Source organism: Aptenodytes patagonicus, chromosome 10 (assembly GCF_965638725.1).
Source record: "Aptenodytes patagonicus chromosome 10, bAptPat1.pri.cur, whole genome shotgun sequence".
Classification (NCBI taxonomy): Eukaryota; Metazoa; Chordata; class Aves; order Sphenisciformes; family Spheniscidae; genus Aptenodytes; species Aptenodytes patagonicus.
Genome location: NC_134958.1, coordinates 3,418,887 through 3,443,713, shown reverse-complemented (window position 1 = coordinate 3,443,713; position 24,827 = coordinate 3,418,887). Strand labels below are relative to the sequence as shown.

The 24,827-nt window shown below is 39.0% G+C and overlaps 1 protein-coding gene and 1 long non-coding RNA gene across 3 annotated transcripts in view; one reads left to right on the top strand and one right to left on the bottom strand.

Moving 5' to 3' along the window:
- The window catches only part of GALK2 (galactokinase 2), a 50,400-nt gene that overhangs the window by 2,687 nt on the left and 22,886 nt on the right, over window positions 1-24,827 (bottom strand). For both annotated transcript variants that reach the window (XM_076347818.1, XM_076347819.1), the window contains 4 exons: window positions 21,870-21,968; window positions 18,990-19,142; window positions 13,713-13,923; window positions 4,621-4,822 (listed from right to left, as the gene is read on the bottom strand). In XM_076347818.1, coding sequence (XP_076203933.1) covers window positions 4,621-4,822; window positions 13,713-13,923; window positions 18,990-19,142; window positions 21,870-21,968 — 665 coding nt within the window. The remainder of the gene's footprint in view (window positions 1-4,620; window positions 4,823-13,712; window positions 13,924-18,989; window positions 19,143-21,869; window positions 21,969-24,827) is intronic.
- LOC143164831 (uncharacterized) overlaps window positions 1-24,827 on the top strand; it is a 120,712-nt gene that overhangs the window by 84,473 nt on the left and 11,412 nt on the right. The window contains exon 4 of the long non-coding RNA XR_012996151.1: window positions 3,535-3,673. This is a non-coding gene — a long non-coding RNA (uncharacterized LOC143164831). The remainder of the gene's footprint in view (window positions 1-3,534; window positions 3,674-24,827) is intronic.

Below are 24,827 nucleotides of genomic sequence, written 5' to 3'. Positions count from 1 at the left end.
TGGATGTAACGTGTGGGAAAGTACCCTACGCACCGCCCGGGCTATGCCGCAGCCGTGAGGGACAAGTAATAGAGGGAGAGACGGAGCACACAAGAAAGATAACGTATCTGCAGTCCGGTGTTGGGGGCACTCAGCTCCCAGTCCCGGGTTCTGGCCTTTGCTTCTTGAAGAGTTTACACATCTTGTTCCAGTATTCACGGGATAAAAAGAGAATTATCTTACGAGGAAAGGGGGGTGGGGTGGGGTGTAAATGAGCGTAAAAACATGAGTACTGTAGCAAAGGAAGGAAGAATAAAAATGGAAGTCCCACAGTTTGGTGTACGGAAGCGATAGGTGAGACATTGCAGTGCCTCATTTTAAAAATAGTTGTGCTGTAAGAGGTGAAAAAATCAGAGCAATACTGTTAATTCCAAATACTCAAAATTATGAACCAGCTATTCAGAAAGCACGGGGTTAACATGATGAGATTTAAATACACAAATGGGGGGATGGGTATTATACTTATTCTGTTTTGTAGCTTAGTGTGCATTTGAATAGCATCTTTAAGCCTTTCTGGCTCTGAAAGAGCTGCAAACTTCTTTCTGTAGCGTGGTTTTTTGTTTGTTTTGTTGAATTTTCAAGTTGTGCCGTGACTCCAGGCTTTGCAGCTTTAAGAAAATCATCAGTGATAAGAGCTTTGATAAAATGCAGAGTTGTCTCGGCTACCATAACGCAGCTGGATGTAATGTAAAAACTGTGTCTTTTAAAAGCGATCAGAGAGGATTCGGCTATCTTCAACTGTAAGGGGCACGGCTGGCAACACTAAAATTACCAGGATTTATACCACTAAAAGATGGAGAGTAAGGGAATGAAAGTAAGTTGTTTGCAATGCTCAAGGATTCCGAGAGATTTTCAAAAGTACCTAACAAATTCAGAAGCTCAGATCCAATTTTTTGTTCCTTAATTGTTTAGTAAATCTTCTGTGTTACTTACTTTAAAAGGCTAACAGGTAAAACGGCTATGAACAGCATGAGATAGGTTAGAGAAAGTACAAGTCTTCTGTCTTTGCAAAAAGAAAAAAAAAAAAACTGACCAACTAGTGGTTACAGTTTTCAGCACTACAAACCACAGCAAGTATGGATCCCTTTCTTTCTTGGCAGAGGTTGTACAGTGAAACATAAAGATCTAGGCAAAACAGAAAACATCTGGATATGCAGATTATTCTTCACAGTTTTAAACCTTGTAAGGAGAGAGCAGCAGTAGACTCGGGCAATTCTGTGGAATGTATTTTTGGAAAGGCTTTTTAAAGTTACAGGGCAGCTGTATATCATTGTAAGTAAAGAATGTAACTTATGTAGTTCCTGGCCACTTCTATAATGGCATCAGCCAAGTTTTCCTAGAGTGACTAGTGACTTTATGTCCCTTAGTTTTTTAATGCACAGCTTTTCTCAAGTTAAGGCTCTTTTTCCAATAGTTTCCAAAAATTAGATGCTGGCTTAAGCTGCATTCACCTAGAATAGCTATACACTTCTAGAAATCTAATCGCAGAGTCAGAAAAACATTAAAGAGTATCAAACTTCTAAAGAAGAAAGATGTATTTCTTAGGAAATACTCTTGATGGGACAAGACTGTAAAGAATAATGAACAAATAATTTGTTTCTGTGCAATGAATGTAATTAAAAAAACCAGATTAAATAATTTTAATATACCAGTTGGAAATCGTTTCACACGAATGACACTCCACTGTGGCGCTTAGCTGTGGTCATCGTATTGGCTGTGGGCTTTTCTGCTGGTAAGTTAGAAATCTGATGTTACATGGGCACACACATCACTTTTTTCCTTCACTATTTATATTTTGGTCCCTGGAACTGAAATGCTCTGATCAATTTTAATTTAATTTAGTAAAACCCTAACTGCGTACTCCTTTCCTTTTGGGTTCTGAGGCTGTGTCTACGCTACCGCCTGCAAGTCAGTGTCACGATACCCAGGCTAGCTCAGAGAGCAGCAGCTGTCTAGCTGTGAAAGCACAGAGCTCAGCACAAATGAGAAACAGAGAATTTCCATCCCCATGCTGAGCTTCGTGCTACAATAGACTGTTGCGAGCATCCGTGCCAGCTTATTTAAATGTAGCACAGGTAACTCCACGCTGTAGCGCAGATCTTACCAGTTTATACCTACTTGTTTTCCCCTACTTGGAAGAGGACAGTTTTCTCCCAGCATTTCTGAGAACAGGCCTTATCAGTATGATTCAAGCCGGAGACCCTAAGCCAAGACACTTCAAATGGCTAGTGGCTTTTGCAAAGTTCAGTCATCAGGTGCTACTGACTGAGGCGTCAACACTGGGTAGCTACTGTACCTAAAAATAATGCAGATGTTAAGTTTTAAGGCTTTTCCTCCGTCAGTGGTGTCACAGAACAGGCAGTGCTGATACCTTGCACTGGATCAAGACTTTGTAGCCCAAGATTTCTGGTAATTCAGTAGAGCATAGTTTTTTGTCTTCGGATGACTCTGGAGACAGTTCTCCCTTCTCACACACAGATCAGCAGTTCCCTTTGAGTAGCTGCGACAACCGTGGTGGAATTGCCTCGCTAACTGAGTGACTGTCGTAGCTTACTCTGTTATGTGATCATTACGTGATACAATAAACTGAACATAGTCTGAGAGTTACGTACTGGATTGGCTCCCAAGAGAAGGAACAAAAATTGTATTGCTAAATTACTATCAGACTGTCCAATGGCTATCAGGGCTTCTCTGTGTTTTATCACAAAACAGCATGTGTATCCCATATGCAAAATAATATGCGAACGTCTAAAAGTCTTCTGTTCAGTTTTTAAGTTTGTAGTTTTCTGGCTCAGAGGCCATTCCATCTTGTCTGCAAAAGAAATCAGACTAACCTAAATAATCATCTGTATCATACTCTACCAATTTACAAACCTGGTAAATGGGTATTACAACTTACAAAATCTGCACGAGAACAGAAGTAGGAAAGCATATGGAAAATTGCATGTTTGTAAAATTCGTATTTTCATTAAAAGCCAGACTAATTTCTTAGTTTAAAAAAAAAAAAAGCCAGTTGCTGGTAAAGAAATATTTTTGTAACTTTTATTTTTAGGTGGTAAGGTATTCCTTTTTTTTAGCTTCAAATTGGAACAGTTTCTGTTTTCTTCAAGACTGAAAGATATATAGAGAGGATGGGATACTTCTTGTATTTGCTTCTAAAAGACAGTGAAACAACATTTCTTGACCTCAGCCCTGCAAACACTTATGGCACCCTACATTCCCCTTCTGGCAGGACAGTAACGCTCTGGCTTAGGGCAGAGTCTCCCAAACTAAGCACACCCTTCTCCAAGGAGAAGTATGAACCACAACAGTTGAGCAGAAGTATGGAGGTGGTATCACCAGCAGCCATGATGAAGTACATGAGGGAAGTAGCTGGGAGAAGGTGGCTGGGGCAGAGGCAGGGATGGAGCGGTGGTGGGAAAGCTCGGGTGGGCAGCTGTTTATTCCCCCAAGCCACTGTTAAAATCATCACCAACCACTGAATTCTTTCTACAGGCACTGAATTTAGATCAAAGCTAGCATAAGATGTCTGTCCCGTGATTAAACATACCAGAAAAATGGAAATTAAGAGGAACTGAAATGTGTACATCCTTTCATGCTGGTCCTGTGGTATGGATGAAATACTACGTAGAATGTGAGTACGAAGCATTCGTTTTTACTTTCTGTATTAACACGTGGTTATACCAGATCTCATCATCCACTGTAGTGGAGTTACAAAAATAACAGCCTGCTACACACAACAACCTGTGACTTCCAGCTTGCTTCATGCCATTTCTCAAACACGGTTTATTCTGGCTAGAGGATATGAAACTGGGGAGGAATAGAGGGAGAAGAGAAGGGACAAAATGACATTCAGGGAATGTGTTTTGGAGTTGCGAAGGCTTGTTCTATTGCGGCCAAACTGAGTTAGGGAACCCAGCTAAAAGAATGAGGCTGAGGCAGCGATGGAGACTGAGTAATGTGGGGAAAACTCAGACATACAATGCAGAGAGCAGAAGGAGAGCATTAGCCATTACAACAGTTAACACACTCATCTTTTAAATAGTGAGATACTGTCCAACCTATCTGATAGCCTAGACAACATATTTTTTAAATTGGAAAAAATGCAGTAACATTTCACAATATACCACTATGATTCCAATGCAACCTAAGAATCTGAAACAGCTTGCTTATGCCCCGGAATTCCCATGGCGGCAGTTCTGAAATGGTTAAGAAATACACAAAATGTATCAGAGTTCAAACAGAACAACTAAGATGATATTTTAAGAAAACCAGTTACGACTTCTTCTACAACTTAAAAAAAGAATAGCCGACAGTCTAACGTAACACTTGTGATGATGAGTCAGTCCAAAAGCAATGTCTGTAATAAAGCCATAAACTGCAGCTTTCATCTGAAAGTATTACACAGATGTCAGTAGGGAAACAATTGACCATGTAATGTCCCTGCAGGAGATTAATTTTGTAATAAGAGACAAGAATACTTTCATTTAAAAATTGCAATAGCCAACAATGTCGTATTTTCTCATCAATTCAAACAATATTCTCAACAGGCGACTACTCTTCCTTGTGGTCAAAACTTACAGGCAGATGTCTACCAGCCGATCCAGTTCAGGACAGCTGCATTCATACATTTCCCTGCAGCTGATATAGCTCTGGTTCATTAATTCTCCCAGCAGCTGGATTGCATCGGCAGGTGCTTCGTTGCATATCTTCTTAAATTCCAGCACTCTGGCAGCTTCACTGTACACGTGCTTTGCACGCTGGTATAACTTAAAGGTGGAAACTAAACAAAATGAAAATATTAAGTACTACAGTTATCCATTAATATTCACTACAAAAGGAACATACAAAAACATAGTAGAATTATATTTTTTTAGTAATTTGCATTTTATATTAGAACGCTAGGCTAAAAGTCTTCTGCAAAAGCTCACCTACATCTTCTTTAAAAGCTCTAATAAAATAGTATTTAGAGTTCATCAAAATACAACGTACACTTTTTTTTCATGTTGATAACTTCATGCACATGCTCTGGTTCTTTGCTGTGTCACTGAACAGACCCAGTCTCTCCTTTTACTTTGCAGAGGCAAGCCACACGTTCAAGAGTTAGCAGTGACATGCATTAGGGCATTAATGTAAAGCTTTCAGGTTTTCAAACGCCAGCAAAACTGAGTCATGAGAACACCAGAAAAGGTACCCAGAGCCCTGCAGGCAGCTGTCGGCCAGCACCTGCTGGTCCAAGGCGTTGCGTGTGACTGCTCCGGGCCAAATCTGCATCAATTAGGTAACTGTGCGGATGGACCTTTTCTTGAAAAAAAAAACAAACCACCCCACCAAAAATCCACCACCAAACCACAAAAAAACACCAACCGCTTTTTTTTTTTTTTTTTGAAACTGAGGTTAACAAAAATGCTGTTATCCATATTTCCTGGTGTGTAGGTAAGGAAGCCCTCTCAAATATTTTCACTGATGCAGGCTCACCCTGACTGTAAATAATGCCAGATTAAAGGCACAGTGAAGAGCACAGGTGCTTTGAGTTTGGTTTTCAGGGTTTATTTTTGGTGTGTGTTACCAGCCAGAGTGTCAGTGCTGCCTGTGTGGATGTGAAGAGATGTCAAGCCCAGACAGGTACTGCTTAGTGTTGACCTACTAAGATCAAAGGCTAATGCAAGGATTTTGGCTAAAATTTTTCTATTGTGCCGTGAAAAAGCAGTTCCTCTGGGAAGGGTGGGGGGTGTGCCTAAACCTGCGTGGCCGTCGGGGTACAGACCTCCACCAAGCCTGAACAATGGGGCATAAAAAGGAAGGGGATGGCTGTGGTTAAAGGCTCCTCAAGCTACTCCTATTTACAGGAGGGTCTGGTTTGCAACTAATATCCAAGAATTGATCTGCTTTTCCCAAGCTCGTGTTGTAGTTCATTGTTTTTCTCTCCCAATATAGTTCTGTTTGCTTTAATACCATGGCTGCTATTGAGGAAGTATTGTTCACCAGAAGCATGCATGACATAATTTATGATTAAATTGGTTTACTTGAGCTGTTTGGGTGGTAAATATTAGATAAGTGGACTTTATTTATGTGGAGCACCTACTGCAGTATTTTTCCTTATTTCATCACAACTCAAGCACGCTCTTGTTAAGAGCACCTCAGAACATCCCTCATTTTCTTTCTACGTGGAAATTCTCCTTTAAAGCAAGGTCTCTCCCCTCATTTCAGCTTCTGGTCTCTCTTGCTTTCTAAAATGGCTGATGAAACACTCAAATAGAGGTAAAAGGAGAAGAGAGACAAGCCCTGTATTCAAAACAGAACACGCTATCTGACCCAGACACATGGAGTTCCTACTTGGCTGTTCCGTGAAGACAGCCAAGCTCTGGAACCACTTCTGATGATTTCAGCAATCTACGCTTGCAAGTATATGCAGAAATCTTCCTTGAAAGACTGGAAATAAAATTGTGTCCAGTATTAAGTCTCTCATATGTGTACTCTAGATTGCAACCTTTACAGACTAAAACTTCATCAGCATCTGTATAATCCCTTTTTATTTCTCCAGACTAAGCGTAAATCACAACTGTAAATGCTGAAAATACAGTGCTGAGAGAGAGACAAGTAGTCTAAAATGATAGAGAAACAGTGAACATAGCAGCATTCTGCTACTGGTGATACTGCTTCTGGTGATATTTATTTTGTAATTCAATACAGCCTGCTACTGAGAAACCCTGTGTTGCTGTCTCTTGAACAGGCCTTCTGAATGCATTTCAAACTAGGACAGAAATGAGAAAAATGAGTGCCCCCCAGAAACATAATCTTGAGAGTATCACACAGGAAGAGCATGTTTTGGTTTCCCATTTAGAGGTGTGTTTTACCCCACTGGATTTTGTTGCTGCCGGAGTTACTTGCACTGTGTTTTGCAGCGCAATGCTTCAGTATATTTGAATGTTGAAGAAAGGCAGCTTGGCCTGTTTTTAAGGATGGTTTCTCTTTAAATATTCTTTTCTTATAAACCATTGTTTTAGAGCAAGGAGATTTCTAAATGTGCATTCATTTAGGGAATATCTAAAGTTGCGTGAGAGATTGCCATAGCTCACACTCTCTTGTAAATCACCATTGAACAGTAGTAACCCAAAGAATGAACTGAAAACACGTCTGGTTTCAATTGTAAGGCAACAGACTTGCCAAAGGCTGTGATTGATTCGGAGACCACCCTTTGGTAGAGCAATGCTCTACTGGCCAGATTACCTTAAAAATCTCTGGGGTTGTGTTGTGCTCGTCATGTTATGAATTGGCACCCAGAATGGGCGCTCCGGCTACTGGCTGCCAGCCAAAAGATCTGAGCTGTGTCCTTGACAGCATTCCCTCCCAGGAGAGTCACTCAGTGTAAGGGGAGAATTTGCTACCTTGACACTGGCTTTCTCTCGATGCGAAAGCAATCCTTTCAGGCAGTTCTCAAGTGAGAAAGAGCGGCTGTACGTTATTTTCAGACTCCTTTATGGACATTTACTGAATTAGTATCGGTTAAAGGCTGGTACCATTATGTTAGCTATCGGTTGGTTATGGGCAGTGTTTTATTTCAGAAAACTACCTTTGTGTTTAAAATTTTTTTTTACAGTTTGCTTTTCCTCTCTGGAAGCGTACTGTTCAGGTAAAATTATCTTCAGGACAGCAAACGCCTCTGTACTCTTTAAGTCCTATTCTAAAATAATGAAATGATTCACGTATTTTTGGCTTTCGACATCAAATGCCTCTTGTAATAGAGAAACCGTCTTGTATCTCTTCTGTTTGGATGGGTAGTCCAACTAACCACCTCTATATAATGAAAGATAGCAGAGCACACGTGATATTTCCAAAAATTACATCTATATTGGAATCTCCTTGCTACATCACAGCCTGTATATTAGCTCCACATAAATGAAATGTGAATTACTAGGACATGCCAAAGAGCTATGGAGGCTGTGATTTTAGGAGAGCGCAGGAACTGATCAGAATCTGCGTGCTTCATGTGGCCACATTTTTTTACAATTAAAAAGGACTGATTTTCTAAGCCATACTCTGTTACGGTTAAAAGAAACAAAACCAAAGTGTGCATGACTGATTAGTTTATATGTGAGCTAGGGCCGGAGTGCTCTGAAAGAGGAAAGACTGAAGCCCTCGAAGTAAACCTTCCAGTGCCGCACAGGACTGGGTTATATGGTCTCATCCTCTGTGGTGCTCAAAGGAGAGAAAAAAGCAGGGTTTAGGGAACTAATGCCAAATTCTTAAAAGCATGCGGATCCTTAAATCTATTATAGTGTATGGAAATTAGGTACTTAATCTGACTGAAAATGTAAATATACTTTCCTAATCCAGTAAACTATAAAGGCCTGGTTTCTCCCACTTAAATTTATTTCCAAATTAAGGGTACGGGTACCCTCAGCTCCATCTTCTGTCAGTGAAAAGGGCAGGTTAGGGAACCGTTTATCCCACCCGAGACCCGGATTGCCCTGTGATACCCGTTTCTCTGGTGACTCGAGAGGAACCTAAAACCTCTGGTGCATTGAAACTAGCTGGCTGCCACGCTGAAGTAAGAGCAATTGTCTAGGGCATGTCTACAGTAATGTTTCTTCCATAAGGGGATCTGTGCAATATCCAGTTCGGGTGCTCTGCTTGTTTAAAATGACACAGCGCCATTCGGACTGATGGAGATTTGTATCGGCTGAGGATCTAGTCTCTGACCAGAATCACGCTCTCAAAAAATGTTCTTTGAAATTCACTACACATTTCCTCTCTGCCATGTTGTGCGTAGCTCACTGCCATGCAGGAATGAACTCTTTGATTTTAGACCTAGACACACTCGCACAATCAGAATCTCAGGGTCTCTTTTGTCCCTGTCTGAAAAGACGGTATGGAGGTTGTGATTTATTTTGGATGGTATCAGCTGCACACAGAAAAAGTTTCTTGTGGACTCAAGTAAGGGTGAGCAATACCTTTTATGGATTGAAACAGATACAGATCAGAAGAAATTAAAGTAAACCTGAAAAGTCAAAATGAGACAAAAGAAAACTTTAAGGAGGACAAGGAATCCTATACCCCGGTCTGCTCTTAGTGACATCTTGTCACTAGGTTTTTAACACATTTCACCTGTATTCAGCCTGCTATTGGAGCAGCTAAATCCACCTTCCAGGTCATGGCCTCATTAACTGTGTTTCTGAAGTTTCAAAGAGGACACAGTGAATCTTCTGCAAGCAATCTCCTCCACTGTTAACTGCTTTGTATTACCAGTCCTTATCTGTTTTTCAGAGAATGTCAGCAACTCTTGCTGACCCTTGGTGGATTCTTTGCACCCTAGCTTTGCTCCTCTGCAGAGGATTTCTGTCATGTCATCCATGAACAGGTACATTCAACTCACTTACAAACCACCAAATGCCCTTGAAAGAAATGGTGACATTTTCCAGTGCATTAATAGCTCGCACTGCAGCAAGAACCTTCCAAGTTGTTAAGACGCAGCAGACTAACGTTAATGAAAGTTTGTCCAAATGCCATATAAAATCTCTTAAAAACAAACAAAAATCCTGGACTATTAGTCCCAAACAATTGGGTTAATTAAATATAACAGAGAAGTTTACTGTGGGTTTTCAACTGTATGGTCATATTTTTAATTTTAACTTTGCAAAACTTGTGCAAACCTGTCCATTCCATTTACAGGGATTTTTTTTCTTTATAATTAAATGTTGTGGCTTCTCAGCAACTCATATTATTTGTTACAACTTCAACTTCAGCAGATTCCTTTCTTTAGAGGCTTCCTGTACAATTCTATCTGACCTTTAGCTAAAGACCAACCTCTTTAGGCTATATATTTTTTTCTAGTTGCTTTGGCAGCTTCTTAAGGTATGTTTCACTGTAGATTAATGAGCTACACATGGCTGATGGGACTGTTAGAAATTTACAACAGGAAAAACTCACCGACGCAAAATCATGTAGGGGACAGTTTCTACCACCATTACTCATGTGGAATAGTACCCTTCTCTGTTAGGCATCCTGCTGATTGAACATGATGAGGGTGAAGGTTTCTGGCTCATAACGTATATAAGAAAATGCTGCCAGATGGCTTTAATTTGAGCCAGATTGTGAACCCCCTACTCAAAATGGGGAACAGTTACTCTACTGAGACTGCTCAAGTAACTGTTTGCAATCTGGCTTTCTGAAAATAAACCAGGGGACGAGTCATTGCTGGATTCAGTGACCCATTTAGCAGACACCTGCTTCGAGATTATGGTAACTACTGGTTTAAAGTGATTTCTCCTCCAGAGGAATGCTAGCTTTAACAAGGCTTTTGCAGCTAACCTAGACCATTCAGTGCCTGTGCCTAACTTGTGGCACGCCCCAAAGGCTTGCATTCTCCAGGTAGCTGTATGGGATCTGCCTGGAGCAGCCATCTCTCTGGGGCTCATCCCAAGTAAACCATGTTTTTGTGGAATGTTTTTTGGTGGTATGTTCCCAAATTTCTCCATGACATGGATCAGGCTGAGGCTGGAGTAGGCACCTGGACCCTCAAGCTGGGAAGCACTCTCAGGTCTACCAGTTTGGAGGTAATGTCTGTTCTTGTAAGACAAGGGCACTCTACTAATGCACACGACAAAGCTTTATATATCCCAGAGCAGCCCGACAGAACACCCGAGAGTCCACCTTCACGTACGCCTGTCTGTGCAAATAAAGTTGAAAGTGTTCTTGCACTGAGATCACCATTAATACAAATTACTTGGCAGTGAGAATGAAAGGCTATTCAAGCACCACTCACTGAAGCTACAGCACAGATTTAGAATTCTCTTTCCAGGGGACAAATAGGAAGGCAGTTAAACGGCCAAATCCACACAGCAAATGGATGCCTGCTCCTCCCATGGCAATTTCATTCCCAGGTTTAAATGTCAAAATTAGATTACAATTTTATACATGAAAAGGAAAAACGGGTTTAAAAATACTTCATTTAAGAAGGAAAAAAACATTTCATGTTTAAAGGAACACACTGTTTTACAGGAGAATATCCTTTTGTGGTGAAGTTTATAAATACTTAATGTCCCACAATCACCACACACTAGATGTTCTGTGAAGCACTCAAGTCCAAGCCAAAATTATGGCATAGTGCACCTTAGAAAGTAATAAATATTATTTTTTTTTCTAGAGATGTTCAGAAGCCACAAGTGCAATCCATGTATAAACATTTGCAAGGGGGATTTAAACTCGGGATTTTGGGTTGGCCAAGGAACAACTGAAGGAAGTTTAGAGAGGCTTTATGCACCATCTGTACTTCTCCAAACCTGGGGAACAAGTGAGCTGTATGGTGGGGAACTGCAGAAATCCTTGAGTACCTGCCTGTAAAAGGGATGCAAAGTTGCTGTGTGCTTCCAGACCTGGCCTGGGACTTGCCCAAAGCCCGTCCATACCATTTCTCTTCGGGATGTGGAGTTTTTATCTGATCAGCCTTATACACTTATAAAATTTTACGTAAGTATACAGAACCATCACTGGAGGAGTAGAGGAGGGGAAGCTAGACTTAAGACTAAAATAGTATTTACATAGCACTTTCAGATCCTTAAACATGAGATACAATGCCCGTACAAAATATTATTTGTAACTATCACTGGGCTTTGAATAATACAAAAAATTAAAACTACTGACAATTTCTATTCAGCCACAGAGAAAACTCAGAATCCAGTAAATGATCTAAATAGTAATTCTCGTGCAAATAATTTACCCTTAACATTATAATACTTTATCAGAAAAGTTGATAAAATGTGTACAAAGGAAGAAAGATACCCTAAATGTTATGGTTCCTTCTTGACATTGAACAAAAAAGTTCAATAACATTCTGAAATTCTCTGCAGAGATTACTTATTTGTCGATATGTTTTCTCTCACATGAAGAAGCCAGGCATTGTCATTAAAATATAGTGGGAAAGTAGAGGGGAAATAAGAAAAGTATTTTTGTCAAACAGCCTCTGGTTTTCCAAAGCCAACATAAAATGTAATTTGTTTAGTGTGTAACAAAAACAAACAGTGGATTTAGAGTCCTTCTTTCTGTGTCTGTCTTGTTTCTTCTTTGCACATAGTTTTACAGAAATCTGTTATTTAATTTTATATTGTACATGCAAACAGGCTTTCAGCATAACCCATTTTAGTTGGCCTTATCAAATGAAATCATGGTCATGCAAGTTTAAAAGATTCTGTTCAGCAAACATCTGCAAACGCTATTCAGAGCCACAGTATAAAATTTCCTTTGAGTTTTTTCTGTAGCTTTCATGTTTAAACTTTTTATCCAGACTTTAGTTTTTGAAAAAAAATCAAAATAACCTGTATAAACACTTCAATTCCACAAAACTGTAGAATTTTGTTTTATAAACCAGGTATAAGGCGTATAAACAGCTGTAAGTTAATAGTCTTGTATTGCTTCATGAAGGGGCAAGTAAGGGGACAGCGTAAAGGATTTACAACCTTGTAGTTTCCCATGAAAATGTTGCAGAGTGCAGGTACGTGGTTCAGTATATTTCCAATGTACATACAGTACAGAGTTGTTATGACTCTTTCTATGGAGATAAAGAGCTGGATTAAGATACCATATTCCATGCTGGTACCCTCTGGCAGTGTAATCAGACAGTAAGATAGTTTCATACTCTCTGATACCACTGGGGTGCAAAACAGGTTCTAGATTCAGGATCTGGTCCTTGGTCAATATATAAAGTTAACGATTGTTCCAGATATACAGATTATTTAAATATAAGCATCAGTATATATAGGTATGTTACTGATTCTGTACATCAAATATATACATCCCTGAAAGCAGCCTTGGGAAGGGATGGTAAGGATACAGTTCATCTACAAAACAGTAGAAGTATTAAGGCCACAGAATGGAAACAAGGAAGTAAGCATTATTTTAAGTTCTTAAAGAAAGATTCTGATCTCAATTGGAAACCTGTTATGAATGCAAATTAATTATTTCATAAATGCTCTATTACTCAGTAGTATTAGCAATCCTACTATATGCATCCAGGATCCTTTCCATGTGTGCCAGTGCTCATGATTACATGGTATAATCATAAGCAATAATACATAGCAAATACTTTAAATAGTAAATTGTTCACCTCCACCAACATTTTCCTAAAAGAAAAAATAACATTGATTGTGCCAGAAACTTCTTTCTCAGGAGAGACCTAGATGACTTGCTGCCCAGTGCATGTTTTATGAAGTGATCATGTATTTATCAATTCAAAAACAGAAACGCAAGCTCCATCTATGCTGGTCTTTAACACCAGTTAAGGGAGAGCAAACAAGATTCATTTTAATGATGCTGTAACCATCCAAAATGTTTGGGTTTGTAAGAGCTATTGCCTAAAAAGGAAGCCTAGTTTATACTTTTCCCTAGAATAAAACCTGGGTTATTTAGAGATGACTCTAAAACAGCACAGGTTAATCTAGAATAGTAAGTGATCTGCTACTTCTACCATTTTAGAAACAGTTCAATCAAAATCAAAGTTTTGCTCTATTTTAAGTTAAAAGTTAGAATGAAAATCATTGTATCAGTTCTCTCACTTGCCACCCAAGACTCTGGGGAGGTATTCTGGCAAGACTTCCACTTGCACTACTAGTTAATATATAAACTTTTATATAATACAAATGTTGTACGCTAAAAAACGCTATTTCATGTATGCTTACCATCTTGCGTGTTTTGACTAAGGATCTGAGAGCGGAGCTCCTCCAGGCTAATTCCCAGGCATTTACAAATTTCCTCTGTACTGTAAGGCTCAGGATGTAATACCTCCTCGACAATGGTCAGCATTTCCTCTAGGCCAACTCCTAGCTTGGTTTGCACATCATGGAGTCGCAACATTTTTTTCCAGTCCAAGCCTTTTGACTTTGAGAGAAGCTAAGATTCAAAAAATAAAACATAAAATATTGTGCCTTCCTGTTTAAAACTATTTAATTGTCCATAAGCACCTTTAAGACCCATTTGCTCCTTTCACTTCTTAATTGGGAACCATCAGAAGCTACATTCTATCAGTATATGGCAGATAATCATTATATTTATTTATAAAAGGTCTGTGAATGACAGATATTCTTCCCCCAAATCAGATATTGTCTGTAAAAGCCCTACTGGCATAATTTGTGTGATATCAAATCAGTGATTTATCCTTTTCCATGGATATTGTTACTTCAAGCACTTATTAACCGTTTACAACCACATTCGGACAACTGCTTATACAAATGCTACAATACTGTAACACTAAAAGTCCCTAAGAAGTCCATTTCTGTACTATTACAATTTGCTCTAACATTTAAAACTGTTTGCCCTTTCCAATATGCTCCTGGAGTTTTCTGATGAACATTTGAGGTTGTCATTAACACCCTTTCTCATAAGAGCCTTAAAAATACGAAAGTAGGCATAAGATTTGTGCGGGAGAATTAACCGCAACCTTTCTCAATCTCTAGAGTTTAAAGTAAATTTTAAGTATGTTCTTTTAACATCCAATTTAAAGGAAGCTTTCAGCCTTACGGGAAGGTTACGATGTGTTAGTCAGAATCTGCTCCATTCCTACATGATTGCTGTGATGCTAATTAGTTATAGATCTATCTGTTTCTCCCACTCCAGACAATGATGTCATGCTTTGTGTATCTTTGTGATCTTTTGGCAATTGACAGTAGTTACTTCAACCACCAGAATCCTAAAAGGCAACATGTCAAAGAGGCTTTTCTCTGAGAAGCATGCGTTGATGCTCTCGTGTGCCTAATGAAAATGGTTGAGTAAAGCAGCTTTCCTCATAAGGTGGAATATTTTTGATGTTATTAATTATAGCAGAATATTAAGTGATCATTGTGAGATCCTACTGACATACCACCTTTAATTTCAACAGATTACTACGGAGTAAGACATAGATTAGCAGGTACGTGCTAGTGTCATTTTATTGTATTCATAAGCACACGACATACCTCCAATTCTGCACCATTTACGCTGAGATTAAAGCTTCCAAGTATGCTAGATCAGGCTGCATGTTTGCAGAGAGTTCAAACCAGTGCAGCAAGACCAGGGAATGAAATCCTTTTCCTATTCAAATCAGCGTTAAAACCTCTCATCAACAGGGCCAAGATTTCACCCAGTGTGTTTTGCTGTTCTTTTCAATAAACACTGGTTTTGAGTGAGACTGGTTTGAAATCATTTACGTCTCAATTCAGCAAAGCCGTTTAACTTCCTGGGTTAAAAAAATCATGGGATTTACATACATGTCTGAAAAGTATTTGCTTTGCTTTGTGCAAAGTTACAGCATGAAATTTAAGCAGAAGATCTGCTGCCCAACTATCTGCTATAGATTCTCATCCTCCTTCCTGCTCTCCTCGAACAGTACTTTTGCAGCGGCTTTTCCAGTTTTGCTTTATTACAGTATATAAAAATTAACTACTTTTGGTGCCATCTAGTGACTTGCTAAGATTTATGTGAGGCTTAGTAGAGCAGAACAAACAAAATCCAATCAAAATCCAAATCATATGACTCTGTCGCCATCTAAAACACAGTTTTGTATGTTCAGTGGTAGAGAAAGAAGCAGCACTGTCTAGTGGTTAATGCAGAAATCAGGGTGAGAAAATTTTCTTGTAAAAGACTGTTTAAGTCACTTCTGGCCTGGTTTTCAAAAGCTCTGAGTACCTAGAATTCCACAGCCTTCATGAAGTTGTATTTTAGCTTACTTATTGATAAGTTAGAATAACAATTATTGCTTCATTTGTTTTACTTAAATACTCAATCTCTCTTACGTTGGTGCATGTTTGTGACATGTTCTTAAATCTGCTTCAAGGTGCTAAATGAATGGAAATTTTTTTCCTTGTACTTTAATCCTAATGTTCAGCATCCCCTAGATTTTATTACCAGAAGTTAAACAGAACTAAGAATTTACAAAAAATAGTGTTCTATAAGGTAACAAAAATTTTTCTACTTCATTTTTTAATAAATAATCCCCTGTAGAAATATGTCATGTATTGTCACATCTGTTCCCATTTCTGTACTTCAAGGGAGATGCTGTATTTCAGATGAGCTAACTACGCTGGGGTTTTACAGGTCAAGTGTTCCAAATGGAAACTGACCCCATCAGGCCAGTGGGCAGGGCTTTGTTGGAAAGGTCTATACTGCTTATAGCAAAGTTTCAATTCTAACAGCACTGGGAAAAATGTTATGGGCAAACAGAAATGATTTTTGAAAATAATCTAGCTCCAGCAGCTCAAATTGTAATGGACACAGAGCAGAAATGGGAAAAAATCCCATCTATTAAATGTATAAAAGTAATCCCAGTACTGATTCCACGGTTAGATATTTTCTTGATGATCTCTGACTAGATGGACTAAAGATGTGGACATCATCCAGCTGGCTCTTAACTGCCAGGATATAGCATCTGTAGGCTTTATTGTCCTTTATTGTTCAACACAGGCACACTGGAGAACTGTAAGTAACTGAGAGGAAAACATACTTAGTAAATGACAGGACAAATACAAATAAAAGAAAGTCTGACTAGGAGTAAGTATAGGAATACTCAGCCCTTATATAGCAACATCACTTTTTTTATACTTTACATTTCTATAATGTCATCTGAGCATCTTTCCACATTTGACAAACATTAGCTGATTAACTATATGGCATTCCAGTTGCAGACATTCTTGGCACCACTCTATAGCTGACAGTGAAGTGAACCACACACGGTGAAGCAGGGGAGAGCACAGCATTCACTAATGCTCATATTCATCCTGCAGCACCTACCGTGCAACTTTTCTGAAGTATAAAGTACAAGTTAATTTCCTTTGGAATTGCGAGTGTTCTGCAGAACATAAGTGTCTTTAAACATACTGTTTAATGGAGTACAGGAAAGCGCTTAGAGGCTACAACAAGAATAGACAAGGAAAAAAAAATAACAAGCAAAAGAATGACTGTTCAGAAGGGAAGGGAAAGGAACAGAACCTGAGAAAGGTAATTTTGTGAGGATGATCAAGAGCTCACTTGCTGTATGACAGACTGACATCAAAATGTTCTACACTAATGCCACCAGGGATATGTTGTGTTGGCATCTTTACTTACATGGAGCTTTCTGCAAACAGTGTGAAATTCTAGAATGACCTAAAGCAGAAAGGGGAAAAAAAGCCTATCCTAAAGCATTTACCAATGAGAATTTCTTTTAAAGCATTATTGCGAGGCCCAGCATGTTATTTCATAGTTCCATTAGCTTAATGGTGCTTAAAAGACTTCCCTGCTTCCACTTACATACCTGCCCTCCTTCACCCCACTGTGACCTGTTCCTAAAGAGTCTTTTCCTGGCTCAACGTATTTTTAGAGTGTGTGCAACTTTCCATCTGGGTAGCATATGTTTAAAAATAGACAGGTGTGTGTCGTTAGTCTCCTTAAAATCAAGCATCTGCTAAAGGTACCTTTTTGGAGATTGCATCATAGCTAACAGGAATGTAAAAAAAAAAAAATCGTCTTTCTCTACCACCTTTTCAGTTTACTGCACAGGACCAATAATTTAAAGCAATTTAGAAAACTGTGATTCAATTCACAAAATCTGGTATATGGAACAATACTTCAAAAGGTCTTACAACTTAATGCACTCATGGTTGTAGTGTGCCTTTTAGAATAGATCATCTATGAAGGCTCTCTGTTTCTTATGCAAAAAAATTTCCAGAAGAAGCTCTTCCTAAAATACATACTTAGTCAATTAACTATCCTAAATTAGAGGTTTATCAGTTATACCAGGACCAATACACAGAGAGGTCCTTATCTTGATTTTCTTAATGGCATAAGAATCTTTTTGTTAACTTCAGTGACAACAGCTTTAACTATGGTCATTGGTGCTCGTATTTTTACCGTACCTTATATGCACCTAAAATGCAGCTATGTTCTTTATACTTGAGTTTAAAGCCCATTTAAAAAGTCATCTGAAGTTTAGCTTCCCTCCTCGAAAAATCTCAACACAGTATTTCATATTACATTTTGTCAGTATCTGATCATCTCTTGAACCCTTTTTTTTTTTCTTTTTAGCATTAACTATGGTAATTTTTCATAGAATCATGATGCCAACAGATGCTCAAAATACTTTTGAGTATTGCTCAGATTTTGGCCAAATCTTTTGTGGCAAGGGGTTCCACACTGCAGTTTTTAAAAATTTCATCTAGACTTTGTGACGCAAATTCTGTTCTTTCACACAGCATGCTATGTTGGGTATAATTGCAGTGAATCTTTATGCTTACTTCTCACTTAATCTAATCAAAGAAAAATCCACTGTATTCCTATAATAAACTCAAATCAAACCCTACATCTACATACTCCTAAACATATGGTCTACAAAATTCAGAATTAAAGCGGAACTTAGATTTTTTTCATGTTCAAATTCCATACATTTTAGAGATAACTGCAAGCTGTAAACTGGCAGCACAACCTAAATGTTGGGTTTTGATTCAAGCCTGTTTTTAAACTTCACACTGACATACATGCTGCTATTCAGCATTTCCAATATTACTTCCAGGCCTCCAACTAGTAGCTTTGATGTCCTCTAAATCCTAGAAAATACACATCTATTGCCATATATACATATAAACATGTGACCACACTGGTTGCTTTCCATTATTTGTCATTATTCAGCTTTAATTAGAAACAGTCTATCTTATTAACTGAGAATATTTTTTGCTGAAAAATAAACTTATTTCCTCCATTGAAATATAATACAAAATAAATTGAATAGAACTAAATCACATAATCTTCTATATAAGGGCACAGTCCTTGCACTTCCATTAAACTCGGCAGGAGTTCTGTTTCTGCAGAGATGGAGGTGTCTGGTTCTGGAAAGAAAAATGCTACTTAAAGTAGCACCTAGCCAGGTGTTACAGACACGATTGGTCAGAAGTGGAAAAAAGCACATATTTAGATGAAGGTTTCATTAGAGTTTGACATAAGCCATACATTACCTTTGTAGCCAGACGACACTCCATTACCCTAATATTGTAATGAGAAGTTGCTGCTTTATTCAGTTCAACACAACTGTTAGCAATAACAAACGCCGCTCCACTTGGAAGTCTAACATCAGTTGCCCTCAGAGGACTGAACTCTATCAACTTGGCCTATTGAAAGAAAAATGAATGGTTAGTTTTAATTTACTACTAGCAAACAGTGCACTTAGTTCTATAAATCAAATGCAAATTTGCATGTTTTTTCTCTTGAAAATCCAGGGACAGTTAAGGAAAGAAAACTGACATGAAACAGTGAGAAAAGAGGTTTAACCTCATTGGCCAAGTTACACATACATTTCAAACCTTTCCCTTGTAGCTGGATTTTAAAATGTTTCCATTAAGTCTTTGGGTTTTTTCAGCATTTCACAGAACCCCACCCAACCTATTTTTCTTGCCTGTTTAAGACAACAGTTTTTCTTTGATCTACAGAAAAGTACCAGGCCTGGCTGAAGCTAATGTGCATGCCACTAGAAACAAGGGGCTTCACATTCCCTTCCCCTTCCCCAATACCCATCTCCCCCTTAGTTTTCTGATTTTCCACTAAATCAAGATTAGTTCACTGAGGTACAGAATAGTACCAAAATCTTAGGACTGACTGGAGACGGCGATCCTGTTACATACAGACAATCAAACAGAGAAATGAAATAAAACTATATATGAAAATGTAGTTACTGTGTCCTTCCTTCTGACATAAGAGACTGTCTTGCCTCACAGATGCCTTACACGGCCTGTGTCAGATGTTCCCAACATTTTGTGACCTTTTCATGGAATAAGCTAGGCATCCATTAATTAAATAATTCAGGATGTAATGTAATCAAAAGATTAAATTCACATCTGGTTTTTCATTGGGATAAGTTGTAAATCATGTGCCCTGCTTTGGCTTCTTAGAATAGACCGTAACTCTGCAAGCAGGGACGTCTTACTGGTTTTGGCATTGTTCACCCCCAGAGAGTTCCTTGAGCAGCTAGAGTGCTAAATAAACAATGACAAATCTGCTTGTACATTATGTACAGCATGTGTGTTACTCCCTGCCATTGAGATTCCAGACCACGTCACAAAATTACTATCAAGACAGACAAGCTTGCTTACATTTAAACAGACCCTTTAAGAACTGCTACATTAGGTCAGAACGTACCACTAAGCTGGTCCAGTGTCCCGTTTCTGACAGTAGCCATAAATGGGTATTTAGAGGGAATATAAAAATAGGACATATACAAAGCAATCTTTTTTGGGGTATATTTTTCTAGCTTCCCATAAGCAAAGATTACGGTGGTTATACTTACACTGGAAGACACGTCAGACAATTACGTTTAATAGCTACAAATAGGCTAATACTCTATCAATGTATCCAAGAAGGTCTTTTTTGAACCCTTTTTAAACTTCTGCCTTCCACAATGCACAGTATTTCTCAATTTAACAATGAATGTTTTGGAAAAAAAAAACCCAAACAAGCTGCTTGCTAATGTCATTGTGCTTCTATTAGTTCTTCGGTTATAAAAAATATTGAATTCTCGATTTACCTTCTCTTACCCATTCAGGGGTTTTACAGGGCTTCAAAATATTACCCTCAAAGATACTTGTTTTCCAAGTTAAAAAGTTTTACATTATTCAGTCAATGCTTATATAAACAAATAGCTTTGATCAACCTCAGCGTCCATTACTGTACTTTACTCGTTCTAGTATATTTTTTTTTGAGATGGGAGGCCAGAACTGCATTCAGCTGCAAGTACACTGAAGCAAGGATATTTTCTGGTTTGTTTACAATTTCTTTTCTAATCTTTTCTAACATTTTCTTTGCCTTTTTGATCACTATCTCTATATGTCAGAAAAGCCTCCACTTATATGATCATCTGTGTGTAGGCCAGGAAAATATGCTGCTTCCTTCAGCATTCATGTAGCTGTACCTTTACTACTAATAGTGTAAGTGTGAAGGAAAATTGTAGAATAGGTACAGGTGATGTGAAATTGAAAATACATGTGTCTCATGATGGAATTAAATGTTTGGTGTCATTCTAGGAAACAGCTTATTTTCTCTATAAGCTTATCCAAGATACGGCATTAAGGAACAACAGCTGTAGAGATATAATATCACAATTATAAGCAAAGTAAAGGTTGTCACGAAACGCTACGTTAATTTCAATAAAAGTATTTTGACAGGTTTTGGGTTTGAACATTTGCAGTCCTGTGCACCTTCTGGGACAGTAGATGAACTCCATGGTAAATTCCACTGCAAGCACTCATGCATAACTTGGCAGGTCCTGTATATCAGTGCTAGTCCACCTTCTGTCACCACGTTTAAGACAGCTAAATGCCTTCTACATCAGAATCCAGCCACAGAATTGTCTGGAATTAGCAAAACTGGGGAAAAAAAAAATCTCCATTGTCTTTGTAACTGGACCTGGCAAAACTTCCTAGAACTGTTTGGTTATAAGAAGTTTCAAGAAAGCATTTTTGTAATAATTATCCCATTTGCACTGAATACAAGTCATACCGACCATTCAGATTTCATTATATGGGAAACATTCGAAGTTCAGTGATGAATTAGCCAAATAGTGTGGAACCTGGTGCTCTAGTTCTAGAGTATGTCTTTCCCCACATCTTTTCTTTCCTCCTTCTTGCCATTTTTCATTTTCATCATCTTATTCCTTTAAACTTGTCATACTCGATTGCACACAATTTTATACATATAATTCCTGTTTCATTTGCATACCAGTGGTGCTTATACTGCTTACTAAGGTATTCCAGTTTCTTGTCTTTCTGCTAGATGCACGTGAAGATATTTTTTGTTTACATAAATTAGTATTACATTGTTAGTTTAGATTACAAAGATCCACATACAGTTCCTTCTTCTGCCAGGAAAGAGATTGACTGGTCCATTCCTCCACCTTCTGTGCCAATATAACGTTCGCTCTTTGTGCATATTTCTGCAAGTTCCACCTGAAAAAAACATTAACACGTGAACCTTCAGCCAAGGTTAAAGATGATATTCAGACTAGATATAAGGAAGAAATTTTTTACGCTGAGGGTGGTGAGACACTGGCACAGGTTGCCCAGAGAGGTGGTGGATGCCCCATCCCTGGAAACATTCCAGGTCAGGTTGGACGGGGCTCTGAGCAACCTGATGTAGTTGAAGATGTCCCTGCCCACGGCAGGGGGGTTGGACTAGATGGCCTTTAGAGGTCCCTTCCAACCCAAACTATTCTATGATACTTTTATACTGCTTACATATGAACTAACAAGAAAACAAAGGAGATAATGATAAAGCTCTGAAACCATTGCCTCTCGCACACCAAGTAGTGTGAGCTGGTATCAACCAGGATGCCACATGGCCCCTTTTTCCTTTTGTTATGAAGCAAAATAGAATCAACTACTCAGCCTCCACTGGACCCATCACAGCCAGAAACTTTTCAGGGTATCCTTGTTTAGACTCTTAACTCTTGTAGCTGTCCTCCTCCCACCTTCCTCATTCACCTCACACTCCTCCATCCCAACAGCCAATATTTTGTTAATTTATTAGTTCAATCCACCTCTATATGCATCTTGGTAGCTTACAGAAAAATGGCAAGTTGTTACTTTATACTATTTTAATGAACTGACTCCATAATCAGAAATTATGTGTTGAGCCTAACTCAGAAACCCCTTCTCACTGTAAACATTCTAATCAGTGGTGCTTGTCATTTCTCCTTGAGACATTGTACCCTGCTTACATTGTTTATCTGAACTAATTTGTAACTATATGTGATTTGCATTCTTTTGTGACATTTTAGGCATATCTTTGTGCATTCTGATACCTGCAGGTCAGAGGATACTGTGGGAGGGTGGACTATCACTATCATAACTGTCAAAAATAATTTACAGTAAAGCTTTCAGCCATCAGGCCAAGTCAAAACAAAACACAAGAGAAGCCTTGGAGAATGGCTGAAGAACATGGACTGGTCAAAAGGAAAGCATCTGTGTCCCCATATTATGACCCCTACCAGTTTGTTTTTCTAAGCACAAGGTAACCACGGGGAAGATGGGAAAAGAACTTTAGAAAAGCCGCAGTCCGTTTTTCAGTCTGGTGGCAAAGTCAGATTCAGATTCCACACTAAGGATGTAGCATCACAGGACTGAAACAAGCTCACCAGCAAGGCCGCGACATTAGCCAGCACACAGCTGTAAAAGGCAGCAGATAGGGGCAGTAAATCACCATCCTAAGAGAGAGGTATGTGCAGGGTGCCTGCTTGCTCGCTCGCTCCATTTCTGTAATGGCACCACAGACAAAGTTGTAAAATTGGTGCTTAGATCAATGGAATCAGGCTGAACTGTTTGCAAATGCACTAACAACCAATTTACTCAGCTTACAATGCAGTTATGGCCAATAAGCCTTAGGCTGATAAGCAGAAGTTCTCAAAAGAACATTAACAAAGTTACTCTAAAACTATGCAGACTGGATCTCTTTGAATCAAACATGGTAAATGACCACTCACAAGAAAAAGATCATTAATGAGAGAACACAGAAAATACAATCAGCAAAAATACTCTCCTTTTCTGCACTGCCTTTCCTTTGTGTATTTTAAAGATGAGCTGAAATAGAGATAATGCTTCTTTTATTTTTCTTGAGAAAGTATAGGAACATCACACATTTTGGTGTTCTTTCTTTTTAACAAAAGCCATCTCTCACTCCCTGACTTTTGCTGAAGATCAGGTTCATCAAAATTCATTTTTCCTCCGTTGTCCCACGTCTGCTCCAAGCAGTCCCATTTCCAGTTTGAACCTTAGATCTCTCCATCCCATCAATGAAAGTTTAACACCCAGTCACCACGTGTCCCTGCTCCACTACAAGTTGGAAATAATTCTGAATGAAATGCTAATGAATGTAATGCTGCTGCTTTTTTTCCCATTTAACACTAAAATACCCAGCAACAGCTCCACAGAAAAGAAAGAACAAACCTCCACACACAGCAGTCTCTAGATGCTCACCCCTTTCTACATGCGAAGGCACGCCTATTTACAAACATCTGTTGCTGAGATGTGGAAATGCCGGCATGTTTCAGCCAGTTCTGCTGAACCTGCCTTTCGCCCCTCTGAGAACAGAGCAATACCACATCCCTGATTTTTGTAGCCACTGGAAGGAGACATCAGACTGGAGTTCATGAATATTACTCACTGGCAGCAACAGAAACTTCTCTGCACTGGCTGAAAAGACCACGCCAGCACGCTGGTCACGCACGCTTAAATAGGAGCTGTGGCTGTGCAAACTTGGCCTGAAGTACAGCTCCTGAAGTACTCGCAATGTATATTCCACTCTTGGGCACAGCCGCCTGAGGTATTATTTCATCTGCAATTGCCAGATAAAGCCTTGCGAAGTCAGAAATTATGCATTTCACCCTTCACTTAGTCTGGCTGCATGTCATCTCCATATACACATCAGCTACCACTTGATTGCTTAAATCGTTTAGACTTCATGAGCCTGGGCTTATTAAATAAATATCAGGAGTCTTGCAGAGGAGGAATGTTAACAATTAGGACAGTGCCACTCCCCTGTCCCTTTACATGCTCTGGTGAATTGTGCCTGGTTAAGCATTGGGCCTTGCTTTGTCCCAGCTCACCAGCTGTCCAGCTGCGTATGCTGGACTAAGCGCTGTTCGAGCTTGAGCAACTTTTGTTTTGAAACTCAGCAAGGATTGGCAGGACCACCAAGTAGTAACTGGCAAGGGTTGAGAAGAACCCTCTCCACAAGACAGCCCAAGGCATCCCTGAAACATTATTTGGTTTCTAATTTAAACAGGCCCTTGCTGATACAGGCTGGCCTTC